This window comes from Schistocerca gregaria, chromosome 1, assembly GCF_023897955.1.
Source record: "Schistocerca gregaria isolate iqSchGreg1 chromosome 1, iqSchGreg1.2, whole genome shotgun sequence".
Taxonomy (NCBI): domain Eukaryota; kingdom Metazoa; phylum Arthropoda; class Insecta; order Orthoptera; family Acrididae; genus Schistocerca; species Schistocerca gregaria.
Window position 1 is genome coordinate 347,700,366 of NC_064920.1, and position 23,891 is coordinate 347,724,256.

Below are 23,891 nucleotides of genomic sequence, written 5' to 3' on the forward strand. Positions count from 1 at the left end.
GAATCCACTCATGATTATCTCCATTTTTATCAGAGAAAATTGATGTGAGCTCATAGCAGACAATATTTTAGAAAATAAATCTTAAACAACTACACTAAAGTTTTTATTTATTTAGCCATAATTATTTTTTCAGGTGAAAGCCTTACTTTAAATACTCATATTTGTGGAACAACACTGCACTTATGTTAGGGGATCTTTTTGTGACATCGTAATATTTGTTATAACCTTCATTATGCCATAATCAAGGGAATTTATAACATTTAAGATCAATAACAAGAAAGTCATAGTGTTCCTATTGTATCTCTGAACAGATGCAATGAATTTATATGTACGTTGGCAAGTAAAGGGAAGAAGGGAATGTTAATTTTACATTAAATTTTATTTTATTCTGTACAATACTATTAGATGCATATCACACAATATAAATTATTATTTGTTTATAAATAAGAATACTACAATGACAATATGATTAACAAACAGTTTTTATTCCTGGTGCAATTTACCATATGTAAGATCAGGTTCACAAATATCTTCTTCACTGAGCTTTTTAGCAAGGAAATATATCTCAGCAAGAGCAACAATAAGTCCACAAATTACACCTAATAGAAGGCGAAAACCAAAATCCAGTTCTCCCACAATCAGCTGGATTCCCAAAAATCCAAAAACAAAGGCAGCAATCACAGAAAATACAAACTGAAGAACAGCTATTAGCTGTCTGTTTATCTGCTTCACTGCAACAAAAAAAAAAAAAAATAATAAAATAAAGAAATTAATCTCTATATACATTTCTACAAAATATATTAAAAACAAAGATTCCAAGACTTACCAAGCGGGAAAGCGCCGGCAGACAGGCACATGAACAAAACACACAAACACACACACAGAATTACGAGCTTTCGCAACTGGCAGTTGCTTCGTCAGGAAAGAGGGAAGGAGAGGGAAAAATGAAAGGATGTGGGTTTTAAGGGAGAGGGTAAGGAGTCATTCCAATCCCGGGAGCGGAAAGACTTCCCTTAGGGGAAAAAAAGGACAGGTGTACACTCGCGCGCACACACACACACACACACACACACACACACACACACACACACACACATATCCGCACGTACACAGACACAAGCAGACAAAAATACAAAATATGATTTACAAAAAACTTAATATTAAGTTTAGAACAAGCTATCACTTTTTTCCGGGCCACCTAGTCAGCTACTGTATGTGGGGTGGGGTGGGGAGAAGAAAGGATCCTGGCTGTGTAATATTACCTCAGCTCAAGCTACCAACCTCAGCTTCTTGATCCCACATATTTAATATGTTCTCACACACGGTCTCTCACACATCTTTAAGCACGCTCACAATCTTCTTAAACTGTGAAGATTCTATACTGTCCTCTTCCCTCTTTAAGCAATTTCAGTCCCTTTGCTATTATCACAACAATAACTCCTTTCATAATTATTTACCTTATTGGTTTTTTGCATTTTTAATTGCATTTCTAACATACTTGGGCTCCAACCAGCACCACCCAATAACCATGGACATTTAACCAACATTTGGAAATGTAAAATCTCCAAAACAAAAATCCTCTTGCATGTACTCTTCTGCCATCTGCACTTTTACAAATACTTTCACCCTTCCAATTCTGTCATTCCCTATTCCTTAGACACATCGTACTATGCCATTTCACCACCAACCACAGACCTTACCTAACAGCCTCTGCTTCTATTACAAAATCAGATTACTTTGTGAGAAGTTTCCTGCATCCTATATCTGAGATTAGGGCCGTTGCCCTTCAACAGTTGGAACATAGGTTTCCAACCCTGCATTGTTAACCAACTCCACCTTTCACACATCCACATACTTCTCCAACCACATTAAACACATTACTCTAAATGCACTTCCCACGTCCCAACGTAGTTATCAAACTGTCTACCAGAAACATGATCCCTGCAGAAGTCAGTACTCTCCTTCAGCCCTAAACCAAGATTTAACCATGCTGGACATTCAATGAGCTGCATTTCTTCAGTGAAAGTGTTTTTTTTTTTCACCTTTCTCCGTAATGACCACAGTAAGTCAAAACCACACATGCAACCTTGTCTTAAAAAGTTCCAACCTCTCTCCACCCATGCTCCTCCACAAATTCCACCAAGTCACTCCGAACATAGCATCTGCAGTGGGAAATGAATGTTTTCTGAATATCCTGATGACCATGCTATAGCCTCCTCCACAGGCAGTCATTATCTGTAGAGCTAATCTAGAAAAAATGCTTTGCTCTATTTTTCCCCCCATGACACCAACAAACCTGGCACCATTAAAAATTTCCCCCCAAAATTTTAAGGATCAAATCAGACATTGAAAGTAACCTTAAAAGTTGCACTACATTCATCCCATTCAGCTAAAACATAATGACAAATCTGTTAGTAAATTAACTGCTGCCCTCTTATCTGAATATAAAACAGTCTGCTAAAATATCATGCATTGTGATGCACACACCACAAGTACCACACACTGGAGGGTCCTCTTACAGGATCACGTGTCCTGAACCCGTTAATGTTCTACTGCCCGCAGTTTCGGTGCTCGAGGGAACTAAATGTTTCAACTAACAGAGTCCCATTTCTCAATCACTTTAAATGTTTTAAGGTGCATGGCAAAGCCCTATAAATCCTTTCAAATGTTAGAAAGATGAAATTTTCAAAGCTGCCCTGTTTTGTTTTGTTTTTAACTATTAAAAACACATTCTGCCTGGCAGCATGTGTTCTGCTACTGAAATGTTTGGACTAATTCCTGTTCCAGGAGGATTGGTTACAGGAGTTTTGTTGCTGTGTTGGATGTTGAGAAAGACCTCAGCAGTACTCCCATTGCACTGGGAGGTGACTGTGAAAAGCTCAATGGTTCCATCTCGATACCAAGAGCAGTGAGGGGAAAAGTGTCCACCCACACAAAGCTCCATTTGCCTAGGTAAGCCTCATAAATGGCACACCTTGAGATTGAAGGATTTTGTTTTGTTTTTATATGGATAAATAAAGTTTTATATCATGTCATGATCCAAGCAGTTAATCTATGGTCCCCTTTCCCTGTGACATACAATGTTCTACTGCCCTGTGGCAAAATGGTCACTGCAGCATGTCCAGAGTTTACAGTTCAGAGGACTGGCAGCACTTAGTCCTCAGCTCTGGAAATTGGTGTGTCAAGTCTGTAGCCAGCAAATGTAGGATGAGCTCCCCAAGCTGTTCACCATTTAGGACAACAGGAAAGGGGGGGGGGGGGGCTTTATCAGAAGTACCATGGACACAACAAGCATTGCCCCTGTCACCACTATGTGAACCAACCACTGACACGCATCATCACACAGAACTTGAAAAACCTCACACTTATTTGCAGGTCTTCTCAGTCTTTTCATTGTATACTGAAATGAGAGGCATCATACCCAAAATTTTACCTACACAGCCCATCCAGTTTCTTGTCGCCCACCATACATACCTACATAACATCCCTGTACCAGCCCAACTTCCAGTCCTGCACCTGCAACTCATACCACAGAAGACGATACACGCACAAGACCTGTCTCATAAACCCACACTCCCTGCTGCAGTCCAGCCACTAATATTACCTATCCTGTTAAAGACAGTGTCACTTGTAAAATCACCTGTGCTACTATCATTGAGTGGTGTTTTATCTTTGTCTCTTCTCCTCAACATGTGGGGCCCCTTTCAGTCTAGTGTCCAAGTGACCTAGCTTTTTATAACCATTTCCAACCCAACCTGTCCCTCTCTCCTCCCCATGGAAGACTAATAGTTCTAAATGCTAGGATATATCATGTTTTTGTGTGTCTATAGGCAGCACTCATTGTGAATGTAAGCATTGGCCAGCAATTCTGTCTCATAATTTTAACAAAATTAATCTACATTTTCCTACTTTCACAACCCCCCCTCCACACACAGTTATGCCAAAAAAGATCAATAGCTTGCTCAAAATCTGGTACAACTTTCTGAGCTATTATGTGTATGTGTTACCTGTTGATCCACAACTGGTGATTCACCATCTTCCTCATTCTCATGGATTAAAGGATTTGAAGGGAGAAAAAACCAAAAAAGAGAGTAACATGCTTCTTGGTTCCACACAACATTGAATCCTGACTTTATACAAAAAAGGAGAGAGAGAGAGAGAGAGAGAGAGAGAGAGAGAGAGAGAGAGAGAGAGAGAGAAGAAAGGAGAAAAAGTGAAAGGAAACAAAGGATACACAGGGAAAGACATAAGCAGTTAGCACATGAAGTAGTGGTACCTGCAAACTAGTCTGAACTCCAACTTATACAGAGTTGGTAAAGAAATAAATAGGAACTCAGCTGCTAAAATGCACTTCTGCTTCAGATTTGTCTTTTACGTTTCTCTCAGTACAGAGTTGGGAATGACTTACCTTCTCTCCTGGTACAGCTACTTCGTTTCCATACTACTACTTCAAGGGCTACCAGAGGAACTAATAGCTTCAAATGTTTAACATTACCCATCACGTATTTTATATATTGTATTGGCACATGGTTACTACAAACACATTTTTTTACTTGATTCCATATGCTACTCACTGATGCTTTCTTTCTATTCCAGTATGTCTAAAGAGCAATTAAATTAATTCTAATTTGTTGTTACCTTAGTAGAAAAATTTTCTGTTAGCAAAAAAAGTACCATACATGTAGACATACACAGCATGGATACAGAAGTTGTGAAAATACAAAAAGAAATTTTAGCAGGTGAGGAGAGCGTATCTGGGCACAAGGGATACTACAATGAAACTAGTGAACCAGAAGTCTTCCTGTGCAGAAACATGGCCATCACTGAAGCAATCAAATATTTGGCTCCAGATAGAACCACAAAGTAAACAGTTAAACATTCAGTAGTGCTAATCACAATCCAGTAGTCAAATACACACCATACAAAAAAGTCACTAACAAATCTCTGTGGTGGCAGTGTATCACGATAGACATTCTCACACACACACACACACACACTCTCACACGCACCTGAAAAGAAGTTTACTGCATCCCAAATCATCTCTGGATGTCATAATTACAAAAGTTACTGATCTACTGTCTAAAGTAGAAAAAGAATACATCCAGTGTAGAAGCAAGACAAAGTCTATGAAGTGGGTTAGAATGTACATTTATAAGGGGCAGTCAAATGAAAATGAGACAAATTGAAACACATTGGCCATGTGTGAGTAGGGCTTACACTCTGAGGGTTCTGTAGAAACTTTATGTATACAGACAGTTCATCCATCCTGGAAATCACGAATCTTGACGATTTTTGCCTTTTACTGACAATAATACTCCTAGACTTTTGAGAATGTTTTAATTTTAAGTAACAAATGACGAAAGAATTTTTCTGAATGATTCAATTTCAATTCTAGGATTTTTCCTTTAGTTTTCATGTGAGAACTTGCTTACTGTCTAATTTCATGCTACTAGGTCAACAGAAAGTATCCCAAAGATTTTGATGTGGGAGCTTGCTAGTATCAAAGTAAGTGACAAATGGCTGTATTTTTTGGTAACAGTGACTTAAAATTAAAAGTTTCAGTATGCCAAGGGACCATAGCCTTTAGTGTGTCTGAAATTTCAACTTGTTAATCTAAGAAATCTTGGACGGGGAGACACGGGAGGTAGGGAGGTAGGAAGGGAGGTAGGTAGGAAGGGAGAGGATGAACAAAGTGATCCTCTTAGGGTTTCATTCATACAAACTGAGGTACAGAACCCAGGAAAAGAAGTAAATAAGTACATAATTTTTTTTATTATTAAAAGTACTTGCCCTAACTGTGAGACAAGATGGCCAATGCCTCCATAAAAAATGATTTTTTATTCGACACTGTCCATGGTCTATCATTGTTTCATCATCCCTCTTGATCATATTCAGGTCTCCAAATGAGTGGATTACTCCTAATATTCAACAATATTTCGATATGAAATTTAGCACTGTTCCCTTGTAATCCCCTTTTTTATTTTACTACTATAGCATTTCCCCCATAAAACCACCTCAATTTTTATCAAAACAAATGGTCACACTATTAAAAAATTTAGTGATTACAATTTAGTTTGCAATGACTGTTTTAATTTCTGTATGTCCTCACACACTGCCTGTTGATACATCCAGATGATATTGATTAGTATGAAGGTCACATAATTCTGATTGCCTGTGTATGTACACTGCCTGACAAAAAAAGTGAAGCACCCTGAAGACATAGTTAGATGAGAATCTTAATTGCTTTCATGTACACACCATATAATTGTACACTTCATGTAGGGTTGCAATTATCTGTGACGGAACAGCCACCTGAGTGTGTTAGTGTTCATGTTTAGTGACTTTACCAGACCAAGTAGGCTATGTAACAGGTATGAACAGTGTCAGATGTTGAATGATCAGTGTGACAGACACAGAGATGCCATGTACTTGTTGCAGAGTGTGTTGCAGCACATGAAAGAATTTGAAAGAGGTCTCACAGTGGGTATCCATTTGGTCAGTTGGTCAAAGTGTTCAATTTCCAGATTTGTGGGCATGAGGATGTGACAGGAGATGAGAGAAGGAATATTAGTCATCAAGATTCCTGCTGACCATGTCTCACCACCACATGGAAGAATCATTGTATTGTACACCAAGCACATTGTAACTGCTTCAAATCTGTACCTGTCATCTGAAAACAAGTAATGGACACTTTTCAGCAATCTGTGTAATCCTGCAGGGTTGGTCAGAGACTAGAAGTATCTGGACATTGGAATTACCATCCCATGTGTAGACTGTCATTAACACCCCAACACAAACAGCTTTATTTGAAGAGGCACCATGACTGAAAAGCACAGACTGCTAATGAATGGCATCACACTGAATTCAGCAACAGATCACAGTTCTGCACTATCATGGATGACTATCAGTGGCAGGTATGGCAACAACCTGAGGACAGATTCAATTATTCCAACGTTTTGAAGTTCCACAGCAGTGTTACGACAGGTGCCACAGTTTCAGGAGCTATTGGGTATGAAATGAGGTAATGGTGGGTAATGATTAAGGGAACTTTGACAGCACAACACATATCACAGACATCCTACAGACTCAAATGTTACCTTTCATGCGACTGTATCACAATGCCATTTTTCAATAGGACACTGCTCGCTCACACACAGCCCGTGAGTTTATGAACTGTTACCATCGTTTGAGGTACTGCCATGGCCAGCAAGATCCCCAGATCTACCCTCGACACATGTGGGACCAACTTGCATGTCAACTCCATCCCAGTATTAGGCATATCAACAATCAGTTATTACAGCTGTGAGCCTGCTTGCCTCAGGAGGAGATACCAGGGCTTTATGACACCATTCCGAATGAAATTGATGCACACATCCAAGTTAGGGGAGGCAGTGGGTAGCAATGTGCAATAAGCTGGCTCCTACTAACAAGTTCTCTGTTAATCTGACTTCATATTTTAACTGCTGAAATAAGGTCACATACCCTCTCAACCTGTGAAGTTTCATTTCATTTCATTTCATTTCTTCCTCCCCATCTGGGTACTTCAGTTTTTCTGACAGGCAGTCTCTACAGCAATCAATTAATAATGATCCATGTTACAGCCAAGCCATTTCTTAGACAGCTGATTACTCAGGACTGAGCCTATAGAAGCAAGAGTAATTTCTACTTGGTCCTGAACTGAATACATAGGACAATTTAAGCCAAGTACTGGTGGATAATTTGGCTGAGTTTATCAACAATTTTCTCTTTAAAGATGTGCAAAGCTGCAGGTTCTGTATCAGTACCGATTCTGGAAATTATTTTCAGATACTAATTACTTAGGAAAGCCAACAAAAAGTATTCTGAACTTGTGTCTCATATAACATCTGGCAATTAGCTGCACATATAAATGAAATTAATTTCGGCTGAAAATACATCAATAATGTTTTCAGCTACTAATTCCCCCCCCCCCCCCCCCCCCCCACCCCCCACCCCCTCACCCTCCTTTCCAACCCCAGCACCAAGACATTTTGTGACTAATTCCCTTTTCAGGACCGACTGACAGGCTTACTGACTGAAGTTACAATGGTATCAGCAAAGGAATGACATGATTGACACCCATCTCACATGAAATTTTGTACAATACAAATAATGAATTGTACACTGACTGCCTGCATTGAACCAAACTTTATTTAATTTGTTTATACTGTTAGGACATTGAGGAAGAGTGCAATATGAAATCCAATCAAGATGGTAAGAAGAGATTGAAGGTTAGAACATTTGATGCAAGATGCAACCATATCGCTATTGACTTCTCTCTCGACATCTTTGATTGATGTTCATTTAATGATTTTCATGACATTTCACCAACCACTCACACTGGTTGAACCTCAGAAAAATCACAAAATGCCAGTCAATATCCTGAGACAGAATCCAACAGGCAATACGTCAACAAGTGCCACGAAAGCCTCAATTTTAACAATAAGTAAGTGTGTCATTAGTGCTAGTTAGAGAAAGTTGGTACTCCTGATCAACTGAATGTTTTGTAAGCAATAGCAGATTACATTCAGTGCAGTTGTTTTACAGTCTTCCTGGGATTTCGCCAGCTCGAGTGGTTGGCTAAATGTCGGGATAATCATTTAATGAACATCACCCAAAGATGATGAGAAAGTCACTAATTAGTAGGGCATCAAGTGAGAGAGAGAGAGAGAGAGAGTGTGTGTGTGTGTGTGTGTGTGTGTGTGTGTGTGTGTGTGTGTGTGTGTGTGTGTGTGTGTTTTCGGATCTAATGGGCAACCAACAGCGATGTTATCAGCGCCCTGACATTTACTGAAATAAACGAATGTGGATAAAAACTAAAATTGTCATACACGCATTCACTCTAAATGAGCACACAATCTCCCTATTGTACAGGCACTCTCACATGCACTAAAACCAACGAGGATGGAAGATAGCTAATCAAGAAAGTAAAACAGATGGAAAACAACACACAGAAGAGCTAAAAGAACAACACAGGGAAATGTGACTGGCTGACCACTTACAAAAAACTTGGATGAGCCAGCCACCCTGTTGACACATTACAAACATCTCCCCACAATCTTGTTAAAAATTTGGGACAATTACAGAACTTTAAAACACAAACCACATTAGTTTGCTCATGACATAAAATAGACTGCAGATCTGCCGGAAAATCCGCTGGTCAGCAAATAAAATGCATTCCAATAAAATGTGGCACATTGTGATCTGCACGCCACAAGCACCAGACATTGGAGGGTCCTCTTGCCGGAGTAAAAATCGATAGCTGTGGCCGATGCAATGACAAGTAAGGACCTCGTTCCATCAACGTGGCTGGGAGGAAGTACGCCACGACCGAGTTGTGGGCTTGACGATACAGAGCTTCTTGTCAGTCACTTCTAGCCACTTGTCTTCCCATCAACACAGGACTTTGTACCTCAACAGCGAGGTGAAAGAATGCAGGGGAATAGCACGCCAAAAGACCTGATGGTCACGACATGCCTCTTTGGCTCGATCCGCCCTTTTGTTCCTCTGAATTCCCACATGCCCTGGTACCCAGTAGAAAGACTCCTTCCCCAGTTGCTGTAGTCAGACAAGGGTATCCTGAATAGTCTGGGTTACTTTATCTGCTGGGTACAAATACTGTATAGAGTAAAGGGCACTCAGAGAATATGAATAGCCGAGAAATCTAACACTGGGAGAAGGTCTCATCTGCTCCAAAATGTGTTTAATAACAACTCATGAGGCACTAACATTTCTGCTGAATGGCAAGCTTTGGTAATATCCATATTAAACAGGTGGGCCTTAGGTTTGATGAATGAAGTCTGGAACAGTGCAACAGTCTAAATCTTTTAGTAACAACTAATATTATAGCAAATACTGGCTGTCAGTACACACCAATTAAAGAAACTTGACTTCCCAACCCTCCCCTTGTCCATTTCATCACATTCACCAACCTCTGTATTTTTGTTCCTATATGATAGTAGCCTGTGCCATTACTCAACCAGCGTACTGTTTCGCCATTTGTATTCACTATTTTTAATCTTTGATACAATGTAATATAATGTTTATTGATACATATCTTCTTTGTATCTATTTCAATATTCTAAAGACAGTTTGTGAGATTTTAATATAATATTTTCAGGTCAATCAAACAGTAGGATTAGGGACTTACACTGATATCTGTAGAATATAAAACGTTCAGTACATTATTACATACACTATGTGAGCAAAAGTATCCAGACACCTCCAAGAACATACGCGTGGTTTCAGTTGCCTGAGACTGCAGTCATGTGTGCAAGTTGCATTTGTGTACGCGTGCGCATGCATGCGCACACATGTGTGTATTGTTGACAAAGGCCATTGGTCCAAAGCTTTAAGTGTAAGAATCTCTTTCTTGTGCCTATCTGCGACTCAGCATCTCCGCTATATGGTGGGCAGCAAATTTCATTCTCATAATATCGTTTTTCATATTAGATGCATTGTGCTGTTACCTACTACCAGGTACACCGTATTGGCGACCTCAGTAGTCATTAAACATCGGGAGACAGCAGATTGGGGCGCTCGGCGGAACTCATTTACTTCGAACGCAGTCAGTTGATTGGGTCTCACTTGTGTCTGTATGTGAGTTTTCCACGCTCCTAAACTTCCCTAGGTCCACTGTTTCCAATGTTATAGTAAAGTGGAAACGTGAAGGAGCACTTACAGCAATAGCATGCAGGCTGACCTCGCCTGTTGACTGACAGACCACAGACAGTTTAAGAGGGTTGTAATGAGTAATAGGCAGACGTCTACCCAGAACATAACACAGGAATTCCAAACTACATCAGGATCCACTGCAAGTACTATGCCAGTTAGGCAGCAGGTGAAAAAATTTTGAATTCATGGTCGAGCGGCTGCTCATAAGCCACAAATCACGCTGGTAAATGCTAAATGATACCTTGCTTGGTGTAAGGAGTGTAAACATTGGACAATTGAACAGTGGAAAAACTGCTGTGTGGAGTGACAACCAGAGTACACAATGTGGCGATCTGACAGCAGGGTGTGGGTATGGCAAATGCGAGGCGAACATCTGCCAACATGTGTAGTGCCAACACTAAAATTCACGGATCGTGGTGTTATGGTGTGGTGGCATTTTTCACGGAAGGGGCTTGCACCCCTTGTTGTTTTGCGTGGCACTACCACAGCACAGGCCTACATTGATGTTTTAAGCACCTTCTTGCTTCCCACTGTTGCATCTTTCAACACGATCGAGCACCTGTTCATAATGCACGGCCTGTGGAGGAATGGTTACACGACAATAACATCCCTGTAATGGACTGGCCTGCACAAAGTCCTGACCTGAATCCTATGGAACACCTTTGGGATGTTTTGGAATGACGATTTCATGCCAGGCCTCACTGACTGACATAAATACCCCTCCTCAGTGCAGCACTCTATGGAGAATGGACTGTCATCCCCAACAAACCTTCCAGTACCCGACTGAATGTGTGCCTGTGAGAGTGGAAGCTCTCATCAAGGTTAAGAGTGGGCCAACACCATACTGAATTCCAGCATTACTGATGGAGGGTGCCATGAACTTTTAAGTCATTTTCAGTCATGTGTCTGGATACTTTGGGCACAAAACAAGAAATAGTACACCATGTGATCAATTTAAAATTGAAACACCACAATTTTGTGTTTCTCGTATAGATGCATAATCTTACAATTTCACACATCCTTGGAAATAATCTTTGTACAGTCAGAAGCCATCAATATTGTGTGAACTGTAATCTGTCTTACACTGTCTGATAATAATATTTTGAAAAGGAAATTTGCTACTCACCATACAGCAGAGGTGCTGAGTCGCAGATGAGCACAACAAAAAGACTGTCACAAATAAGCTTTCGACTAGCAAGGCCTTAGTCAAAAAATACATTCTCTCTCTCTCTCTCTCTCTCTCTCTCTCTCTCTCTCTCTCTCACACACACACACACACACACACACACACAAAACACACACACACACACACACACACACACACACACACCTCATGCACACATGACTGCAGTCTCTGGCAACAGAAGCCACACTCATATTGTCTCTGATGACAAGGAAGTTGAAAGCTGGCCCACAACCAAATAATTATTATTTTGGAACATTAATAGTGTGTGTTTCAGTTTTCAATATGTTTAGATACCTCCAAGTCTGACTGAATATTTCATAAATGAAAAATTTGATCCGAAATATAAATTGGGACTTTTGCCTGATGATGTAAGAAGGTGAATGTATAAAGGAAACAGCATTTTATGTAAACAAAAAAATCTTAGATAGTGTAACAGAATTTAGATCGAATTCGGAAAGGATATGCATGTTAACAATGAAGTGCAAGAATAAAAGTTACACCCTCATAAACTGTCATGTACCTATAAACGCTGACAACAGAAGAAATCTGGAGAAAGTAAATAAATTCTGGGATATTTTAGAATCTGAAATTTCTATCATGACTAAAAAGAATGTTAAAATACTTCTTGGTGATTTATGTGCGCAAATTGGGAGGGAAAAGAAATTCAGAACTATTGTAGATGAATATCCAGCACACTCAAGAACAAACAGAAATGGTGAAAGACTGATCAACATGTGTAAAATGTTCAGTTAAAACTCATGTCCACACATTTCCGCAAACTGCCAAGAAAAGCCAAAACCTGGAGACATCCAAATCCAAACCTAGGTGAATTTCAACTGATCACGTAGCCATATCTAAATGGTACATCACGGAAATTATGAATGTTAAAATAGTCAGAAATGGTGAATTCGATTCAGATCATTATCTCTCTAAAATTAAAATAAAATTTCTCCCATCTAAACCAAAAAAGGCGACCAAGAAAGTGATCAGATACAACACCACTACGCTAATATTACAAAAGAAAATATAGAAAAATTTTGAGAAGAAATTGAGACAAGTAAAGAAGGTGATTGGCGTGAACTCCAGATGAAAATAATTCAAGCAGCAGAGAAAACTTTAGGATTAGCCAAAAATAAAAAGAAGACATGGTGAAATGAGGAGTGTGAAGAAGCACTAATACAAAGAGCTCAAAAATGGAGAAAATGGAGACGTTCGAAAAAAGAGGAAGACCTTGAACAATTCAGACAACAAAGAAGAGAAACATCAAAAATAATCCGGAAAATCAAAAGGAACTTTCAAGATCGTCAGCTTATTGCAATAGAAGAAAATTTTACAAAAAATAATTCTAGAAATTTCTACCAAACCTTTAAACACATACTTAAAGGATATCAGGCACCAAGTATTTGTTTCAAAGACGAAAATGGCAAAATAGGATTCAATAATAAAGAAAATTGTGAAATTTTAGCAATTTTTTTTGAAAAATTGTTAAACTGTCCAGTTTCAACAGATAAATTAGAATTTCCATTGACACCTCAAAATCTAGAGGAAGATTTCCCGTCAACAGAGCTAGAAATTCATGAAGCCATCAAAACACTCAAAAACAATAAAGCAAGTGGTGAAGACTGTTACAGCAGAATTGTTGAAGTGGTCGGAACCAAAAATCGAAAAGGATCTATAGCTGTACTTTGAGAACATTTGGAAAACTGAAAAGATTCCAGTTGAATGGAAAACAGGATTAATCCACCCATTACATAAAAAGGGAGACAAACAAAAAGTCAGTAATTACAGAGGAGTGTCACTTCTGCCAGTGGCATACAAAATATTGTCAAAAATTCTCAACAGAGTGGTAGATACTTTAGACAAACAACTAGGAGAAAATCAGGGTGGTTTTTGAAAGGGAAAATCCTGTGCAGAACAAATTTTTAACTTAAAGTCGATAATTCGGAATAGAATGTTAACCAGCAAATAAATACTAGGGTCATTTATAGATTTCAAGAAAGCATTTGATTGTATAGATAGAGAAACGATAAAGTCATTAGAGAATTTGGTGTTAAAACTAGCAAACGTAATTTGTGAAACACTAACAGGTACAGTATCTAAAGTCAAATTTATGGGAGAAGTATCTCAGCCTTTTTGAAATAAAAACTGGTGTTAGACAAGGTGATGGTTTATCACCTTTACTGTTTAGCTGTGTCCTAGAAAAAATTGTAAGGATCTGGAATTCAGAGCTAAAAAAAATCACAAAACTGAACCAATAACTCCGGGAAAGAAAACAAATGGAATTAAGGTAAACAGCTTGGTTTTTGCAGATGATTTCGTAGTACTTTCAGAAAACCTGACAGAAGCAGTTAAACATTCTGGAAAAATTAGCAAACAGAACTGGTCTCAAAATTTCAGCTGAAAAAACAAAATTCATGACTATAAAAAATGCACTAAAATACATAGAAACACAAATAGGTAAAATAGAGCAAGTATATAAATTTAAATATCTTGGAGAAACTATACAACAGAATAGACTAGAAAAATCTGCAATAGACGTAAGAATTAACAAAATGGAAAGAGCATATGGATTGACCAAAAATATTTACAACAAGAAATGTATATCTAGAAAAACAAAACTAAAACACTGCACCACATTGGTACGACCAGAATGTTTATATGGATCTGAATGCCTAACGATGAACTATAAGATGGACAAACTAGACGTACTGAAAAGAAGCATTATTAGAAAAATAATGGGTACAATGAAAACTGCAAATGGCTGGAAAATAAGAAGTAATGAAGATTAACCTTTTTTGGACATCTCTAACGAATGGATGGAAATAGACTAACAAAACAAATACTCCGGGAAAGCGCCGGCAGACAGGCACATGAACAAAACACACAAACACACACACAGAATTGCTAGCTTTCGCAACCGATGGTTGCTTCTTCAGGAAGGAGAGGGAAAGACGAAAGGATGTAGGTTTTAAGGGAGAGGGTAAGGAGTCATTCCAATCCCGAGAGCGGAAAGACTTCCCTTAGGGGAAAAAAAAGGACAGATGTACACTCGCGCACGCGCACACACACACACACACACACACACACACACACACACACACACACACACACACCCATCCGCAGATACACAGACACAAGCTTGGTAAGTCTTGGAATCTTTGTTTTTAATATATTTTTCCCATGTGGAAGTTTCTTTCTATTTTATTTAAAACAAATACTCCTATATTTCTGGAAGAAGAAATCGATAATAGCATGGATTACAGAAGTAAGAAAAGATCTTGAAAGAAACAATATCGAAGAATCAGAAATAGCACAAAGAAACTGTTTTAAAAACAAAATACTAAATTTGGAAGGCTTTCAAAACAGTTGTTGTTGTTATCTTCAGTCCAGAGACTGGTTTGATGCAGCTCTCCATGCTACTCTATCCTGTGCAAGCTCATTCATCTCTCAGTACCTACTGCAACCTACATCCTTCTTAATCTGTTGAGTGTATTCAACTCTTGGTCTCCCTCTACAATTTTTACCCTCCACACTGCCCTCCAATACTAAATTGGTGATCCCTTGATGCCTCAGATCATGTCCTATCAACCGATCCCTTCTTCTGGTCAAGTTGTGCCACAAACTTCTCTTCTCCCCAATCCTATTCAATACCTCTACATTAGTTATGTGATCAACCCATCTAATCTTCAGCATTCTTCTGTAGCACCACATTTCGAAACCTTCTATTCTCTTCTTGTCCAAACTATTTATCGTCCATGTTTCATTTCCATACATGGCTACACTCCATACAAATACTTTCAGAAATGACTTCCTGACACTTAAATCTATACTCGATGTTAACAAATTTCTGTTCTTCAGAAACACTTTCCTTGCCATTGCCAGTCTACATTTTATATCCTCTCTACTTCGACCATCTAACTAATTAATGGAAAATCTCATATAAAGATGTGAAACAATTACTAACAAAGAGAGAGGGGCTGGCCAGTACTTACCTCAGCTCAGTACAGCCGATAGAAACACAAAAAACAACCGAAAATTTAAGTTCCTAGCTTTCGGAATAAATGTTCCTTCATCGGGGAGGAGAGAGGGGAAAGAAAGGGAAGAAGGGAAAGTGGATTTAGTTACAACCCAGGTTATGAAGCAACAGGAAAAGGAAAACAGGGAAGGTAGCAAGGATGGAGGCAGCCTGTTTTCCTTTCCCTGTTGCTTCATAACCTGGGTTGTGTGTAACTAAATCCACTTTCCCTTCTTCCCTTTCTTTCCCCTCTCTCCTCCCCGATGAAGGAACATTTATTCCGAAAGCTAGGAACTTAAATTTTCGGTTGTTTTTTGTGTTTCTATCGGCTGTACTGAGCTGAGGTAAGTACTGGCCAGCCCCTCTATCTCTTTGTTAGTAATTGTTTCACTACTTCGACCATCATCAGTTATTTTGCTCCACAAATAGCAAAACTCCTTTACTGCTTTAAGTGTCTCATTTCCTAATCTAATTCCCTCAGCATCACCTGACTTAATTCGACCACATTCTATGATCCTCGTTTTGCTTTTGTTGATGTTCATCTTATATCCTTCTTTCAAGATACTGTCCATTCCGTTCAACAGCTCTTCCGAGTCCTTTGCTGTCTCTGACAGAATTACAATGTCATCGGCAAACCTGAAAGATTTTATTTGTTCTCCATGGATTTTAATACCTACTCTGAATTTTTCTTTTGTTTCCTTCACTGCTTGCTCAATATACAGATTGAATAACATCGGGGAGATGCTACAACCCTGTCTCACTCCCTTTCCAACCACTGCTTCCCTTTCATGTCCCTCGACTATTATAACTGCCATCTGGTTTCTGTACAAATTGCAAATAGCCTTTCGCTCCCTGTATTTTACCTCTGCCACCTTCAGAATTTGAAAGAGTATTCCAGTCAATATTGTCAAAAGCTTTCTCTAAATCTACAAATGCTAGAAACGTAGGTTTGCCTTTCCTTAATCTAGCTTTTAAGATAAGTCATAGGGTCAGTATTGCCTCATGTGTTACAACATTTCTGATCTTCCCTCAAAGTCAGCTTCTACCAGTTTTTCCATTCATCTGTAGAGAATACGCATTAGTATTTTGCATCCGTGACTTATTAAACTGATTGTTCAGTAATTTTCACATCTGTCAGCACCTGCTTTCTTTGGGTTCGGGATTATTATATTCTTCTTGAAGTCTGAGGGTATTTCGCCTGTCTCATACATCTTGCTCAGCAGATGGTACAGTTTTGTCAGGACTGGCTCTCCCAAGGCAGTCAGTAGTTCTAATGGAATGTTGTCTACTCCCGGGGCCTTGTTTCGACTCAGGTCTTTCAGTGCTCTGTCAAACTCTTCACGCAGTATCATATCTCCCATTTCATCTTCATCTACATTCTCTTCCTTTTCCTTAACATTGTGTTCAAGTACATTGCCCTTGTATAGGCCCTCTATATACTCAAAACAGAAGAAATAAAAAAATTGGAACAACATGGACAGAAGAAAGGAAGAGACTTCATGGGGAGAAAATGAGGGAATACCAGAAAAATAGGAAACAACAACAAAGGACGATAAGGAACTGAAGTTGTTAACGTGATCCTAGTTGGTCAATACGATTGGGGAGGGAGGGAGGGAGGGAGGGGGGGGGTTTGGGAGGGACGTTAGTTTGACATTTACAATCCAGGACTTTCCATTAGCAGTCTTTACCTATGAATACATATGAACATCTAGGGAAGATGGAGGACTTCATTCTTATTATAATTATTGAAATTAAAACTACATTTGTGACTAATAGTTAAGCATAGCATAGAAATGAAAGCATATTTTCAAAATAAAATGGCATAAAGATTACACAACAATGTAAAACACAGGAACTCAATATAGAACAGTGTCAGAAAGATATGTACCTTTCTTAAAATAATGTCCTCAACACAAAAGAAGTATTCAGTTGGTAATATGTATATACTACTAAGAGATCGTGAAACATTCATTCATGTACGTGCACACCAGACTCTGAACGGCAATTCTAAATAGTGATTATGCAGTTATTTCTTAACATAATAAAATACTAATCAAATGAGTATGTTACCCAGGTCAAAAACCAAGGAAGCTCACTTTCTCAAATTAACATTTTCGTAAATAACACAATCAACTTTCGTATGTTTGATGACCATTTTCTTTATATGATGCAGCCTATTTTATAGCTTCATAGGATGGAAACGACAAGTGGCCAAGAAATACTGATAAGCAGAGTGGCTTTTTTTTTTTTTCAGTGTTGTTTAAAGGTAGTATGAAGACACTGAGCTTAAAAGATCTGTTACAATAAAAAGTTAAGTTTGCATGAAAAATCCAAGACTGGACATAATATTTAACATGTCGAGGGTGGTCCATGTATTATGCTCTCTTCACAAATCCTAAACTTCCAAAATGGAAGCAAAATCTACGCAAGAGCAGAATTTGACTTACACTGATAGCCAATGGAATCTTCCGGTAGCCTCACTCTGACTCCATCAACAGCTTTTGTCATGGCCTTATATTCACGTTCCGCTTGCTCAACCTTGAGTTTTTGGATTCTTGCTTCTAGTTCTGGATTTCGAGGAATGACTTCCAGTTCCGGTAATTTAATTTCACTACCTTCCAGGAGCTCATGGATATAAACCACTGTTCCATCCTTCCGTACACTTCCATGCTGTAGATATTGGTATAACCATTTTATGTCCGAAATACTTAGTAAAACTTCACTATCTGAATATTCACCCAGCTGAATCTGTTTAATTCCTTCTGAAACATCGCTGCACTCTCCTAAGCACTCTACTATGAAATTCTCAAGCTTCTTCGAAGGTTTTATTTTTATTGTAGGGTCATTTATGGATCCCATTTTGACAATTTATTGCACAAACCAGGCCAACTCTTATTTTGTTATGTGAAGCTTCTTCTCAAGGTCTAAGTAAAAGTCCTTCAGTTCTTGTTCTTTTTCTTGGAAAGTTGTATCAACTTTAGCACATTTTTGAGCCATATCTTCTATAAAATTTTCCCATTCAGCCTTTCGAATTTCTCTCTTAGCTTCCAATGTTGTATCCTGAAGACAAGTGGAAACAGAAAAATATTAACAACTGGCATTTAGTTACTTAAAATGAATAAAATAAGCTAAGTCAGTAGCAGCCACTAACCGAACGATGTTTTTGTTCTTTCTCTAGAATCCCATTACACATGCTCACAGCTACTTCCAGGTTTCCATTCAGATTCGGTAAATGAATATCAGAAGCTAATTTTACTCTCTCAATCTGAGTATCTTTAATCTCTGATACACATTCAAGTATTTTGAACAGCTTTTCTACTTCCCCATCTGATCTCTTCTCCTGAAAATAAAGAAACAAGGATGTTTCAGAAAAAATAAAAATGCAAGAAAAAACAACTGTGACAATTCTTAACAACTCAAATTCTAATGATGATACTAAAAAGTAATTCCAAAGTAATTTGAAGATAGAATACATTTTCAGTACACAATAAAGATGAAACTGAACTTCTGAGCTTCCAGAAACAAAATCAATTTGCAGCTGAGGTTAAAAATGAAATAGACCCAACTTCTAATGACAAAACAAAGACGGCACCACCCTAAACCCCAAGTCTAAAGACTGTCGCAAACAACACACAGACTAGAGCAAAGTGCAGACTATATAATGTTACCCATGACAAAATGAAAGCACATAATGTGATAGCTTTATATTATTTTATAAGTTGCCTGGACACTAAAATATGCAGTACAGCTCCAGTAATTCAAGCTAATTGGGGCTGAGGCTACACCAAATTACTTAAAAATTAGATAATATGGAAATATCACTAAATCAATGGGTAAATCATGAATCGAGAATGTTAAATGAGAACAATAATCATAGAAAAATAAATACAAGATTTCTTCTATATCCCAGTACTTTTCTGACAGCATTCTTACTAAAAAAAATAAGATCCATAGTACCTTGATCTTTCATGAATCCATGTTGTTCTTCCTCAAGAAAGGCAAGAGAGATTAGAGCCCACACAGAGGCATACTGACAATCCTTCTTTCCACGAATAATTCAAGACTGGAATAGAAGGGAGAACCGATAGAGGTACTGACTGTACCCCTCTGCCATACACCGTCAGGTGGCTTGCGGAGTATGGATGTGGATGTAGATACCTGTCTAAGTCTCATTTGTGTGATCTTTTATGACAATCTGTCTCGCGTGTGTTAGGTATCCATTTCATTTTGTAAAATCTGGTTCCAAGACTTTTGTGCACCTTTATCTCAGACCATGAATAGGCTATCCAATAAATTGTCTTCTATTATAGCTATTTTTAGAAATTCTCTGATGGTTCCTTCACCTTCTGTTGTGTGTAGAAGCATCCGAAGCGAACAATGATTATATCTTTTTTTTTTAAGTATTGTAAAACACCTTGGTCCATAGACTGTATTAAACTCATCACTTTAGGGGGTAAGAATAATGTGTGAACACTGTCATTTAGTACTTCTGCCTTATCAGGGTGTGAACCAGTGTTGCCAAGCATTGAGATTGCTTTGGAAGCTAAGCACTTTTTGTTTTAGGTAGCTTTTGGTTTCTGAAACAAAATCTTCAAAACCTCTTCTTAAAAATATTTTTTGTTGATCCAAGCAGATTTTTGGCAGACATACATAACTGGCAGTGCAGAAGCAGTGATATTTTTACACTTCTATGCTTAGCATACTTCCCTGTTACCAGCAGCTTCAGTTTATGATCTCCACTTGCATTCAATGCAGCAAGAACTGTTAACCTCTCTTTACATTTTTTGTAGCCCAGGGCAGCCTTTTCTTCTTTCAAGGCTCAAATTTTAGACAGAAGCATTTTATAATTTAGTTCTGTTTCATCACGGTTGCACACTTGATCTGGAGTAAGATTTTCTTCTTGTATATTTTTTTCTTAATTTCTCACAAAATTGTGTAACAGTTTGAAAAACTGCAGAAAGTTTTTCACCAGGAATTTCAAAGTTGCCTTACATTGCATTGCTTCTTTCACCTATCCAACCATCCTGTACTTGCAATAACATCTTATCTCGCCTTCCTTTAACTCATTTCTACAAAATACAGCTTTTTCTTGCAGAACAAGAACTGAAATTGGATTTCCATTTGGTCTCTCTAAACTAAATGACCAAAGCCTCCCTCATTTTTTATACACAGATTTCTTCACTGACTTCCATTTAAATGCAAATTAGAACAATTGTTTGATGAAAACTTCTCAATTTTGTCTGTTTCTACATCAATCTCCAACTGTCACTTCACTGAATCCATACTCAGCAGCATTTTTTTTAATATTTCTCCTTTGTCTTTTTTTCAAAGCCTCCAGTTTCACATTCACAGGCACAAATTTTCTCTTATTCCTACCACTCATTGTTCATACATACAAAACTAAAATTAAAGTGACACGGGTGGACTCTCAACAGTACTGATGTTACTGCACAACTAACTACAGTTCATGCAACAATGGTCAGCCAATGTTGTAAAATGTGTATTGTTACTTAGGCATACTTCATTAAGGTACAACAATCACAGTGCCAACGTGGATGCTATGCACTGTGCAACTGTTTGTCAGTTGTACAGTTGTTAGTGAAGGGTAGATATAGGAAAAGAAAGCGCACTCCTCGAAACCTAACAGTAGGTCCATCTGTAAGAGAGAGGAATTGGCACTCTGAGGCCAAGTTATTTCTGTTCATTATGAATGCAAACCCTAAGTGGGACAGTTTTACCTATATCGTACAGGGAAAATTGAAAAAGTTCAAAATGGAACACAGTTGAAAGTGTGTAAAACGTGCATGCAGATAATATATGAACATGCTTTTACTCTAGTTTTATATATAAAAAATTAATTTACTTTTTTAATTATCTTAAGACCAGCTTGGGTTACGAAACCCCAAAAGACTGGGGCTCTATTGTATTCTTAAAGAAAACTGTTGTTAGTGGCAAAAGCAAAACAGTAAAATGAACCTCTCCTCTACTTTGTAGTAAGTGAGTGAGTGTATATGGCCATTATTTTCCTTATTTTCCAACTTGTCCTGTAATTCAACCAGACCTCACATTAATCTGCAATTGTTTGATAATTGCTTCCTCTCTAAGAATACTTTATTAAATTTTAATGAATACTCTCATTTGCTGAATAGTAGTTCTAACTTTACACTTCTATCTATATTGTAGCACAAAGTATAAGATGGCTACATTGACAGACTTCAAGTTATCTGCAGGGCAGAGTTGTCTGCTGGCAAGCCATGGTGGTTTTCCATGAGTATCAACACATTCTGACAGTCAGTTTCCTGCAGGAAAAACAAAATATGAGGTTCACTCAAATGAAACCTGGTCAGTGCATCTACCTGCGCCTTACACATAAGGTGGCACCATGTAACTGCGGATATGGTTTCACCATCTATTGGTAGAGACTGACACATGCTCACTGTTTGATGTTGCATAGTGCCAGTGTTACAGAAGAATGCTAAAGATTAGATGGGTAGATCACATAATTAATGAGGAAGTATTGAATAGGATTGGGGAGAAGAGAAGTTTGTGGCACAACTTGACCAGAAGAAGGGATTGGTTGGTAGGACATGTTCTGAGGCATCAAGGGATCACCAATTTAGTATTGGAGGGCAGCGTGGAGGGTAAAAATTGTAGAGGGAGACCAAGAGATGAATATACTAAGCAGTTTCAGAAGGATGTAGGTTGCAGTAGGTACTGGGAGATGAAGCTTGCACAGGATAGAGTAGCATAGAAAGCCGCATCAAACCAGTCTGAGGACTGAAGACCACAACAACAACAGTGCCAGTGTGGTTTCACACTGAAGAGAAGGTGGTCTCTCACAAGTTATCATCCACTACCGAACATGCAGGTGAGTAAGCAGGAACAGCAAGTAGTGATTTGATTTTTGGTGGCAGAGGGAGTTGGAGGCCATGAAATGTACTAACAGATGAAGGCTGTGTACGGTGAGTACAGCGATTCGTTCAAGTGTTGTGGAATGATACAAACGATTCCTTGAAAGGCACGAGTCACTGGAAGACAATGCTTGTCCTGGACAGGCTTATCTTATCATCACACCAAAAATGGTTGCAGAAGTGAATGCTTTAGTCTTTGACAACCGTAGAATCACCATGGACAAGATCCATTGGTATTAATGTGGGCACCACCCACTCCATAATGCATCAACACTTGAACTTTCGAATAAATCTTTGGGTAGTGGGTTCCCCACCAACTGACCAACTAACACTACAATACCCGAATGGCACTGGCGAATGGCGTTATCCTCCTGCATGACAATGCCCACCCACACACGGCCAATGTGGTAGAGACAACATTGCAGCAGTTTCGGTGGGAAATACTGAAATTTCATCCACCGTACAGTCCCGATCTGTCACCGTGTGACTTTCATGTGTTTGGACCTCTACAACAAGCTCTTCACGGGCATCGATTCGCAACATACGACCAAGTGTGTGACTGAGTCCAGGCGTGGATCCAACAGAAGCCAACTAGTTTCTTGAAGGATGGAATCGACCGGCTAGTGTCGCAATGGGATAAATGTTCCAACAGTTTTGGTGACCATTTTCTAGGATGTACTGTGTATAACAACATTTTTGAGTTAATAAAATTATTAATGTTACTTTACACTAGTGACCGGGTTTCACTTGAATGCCCCTTATACACTGAATGGCACAAAAAACACCACACTTCAATTTCTTACAAAAACTGAAATTTATTTTAAATTTGTGATAATTTAATGACACTAATCTGCTATATTATGATGGAATATTATGGTACAGTCCCATCTAAGTATCCAATAATGACAAACGACAGATGATTATAAACAAATTCAACAAATTAAGCCAGAGATGAACATTCGAGGGAATTCTGAGTAAGCTCATAAAGGTTATGCATGTCTGCCTTGAAGTTACACACGTCACACTTTCCTTCACAGACCTCAGAGACGACTGAGGAGACTTCTGTCAGCATCTTCAAAAGCGTGTA

General features: G+C 38.5%; 2 protein-coding genes across 2 annotated transcripts in view; both read right to left on the minus strand.

The window, feature by feature from the left end:
• Positions 1-360: 360 nt before the first annotated feature.
• Positions 361-18,752, minus strand: LOC126345015 (transmembrane protein 199). Its single transcript, XM_050002069.1, has 2 exons — positions 18,341-18,752; positions 361-731 (listed from the first exon to the last, which is right to left on the minus strand). Exons 1-2 carry the CDS (start codon positions 18,750-18,752, stop codon positions 484-486), a joined length of 660 nt encoding a protein of 219 aa, XP_049858026.1. The 3' UTR covers positions 361-483.
• Positions 18,585-23,891, minus strand: part of LOC126345031 (biogenesis of lysosome-related organelles complex 1 subunit 5) — a 38,461-nt gene continuing 33,154 nt past the window's right edge. The window contains exons 3-4 of the mRNA XM_050002070.1: positions 19,045-19,233; positions 18,585-18,953 (exon numbers count right to left, since the gene is read on the minus strand). Of these exons, the coding sequence (XP_049858027.1) occupies positions 18,786-18,953; positions 19,045-19,233 (357 nt within the window). The 3' untranslated portion in view covers positions 18,585-18,785. The remainder of the gene's footprint in view (positions 18,954-19,044; positions 19,234-23,891) is intronic.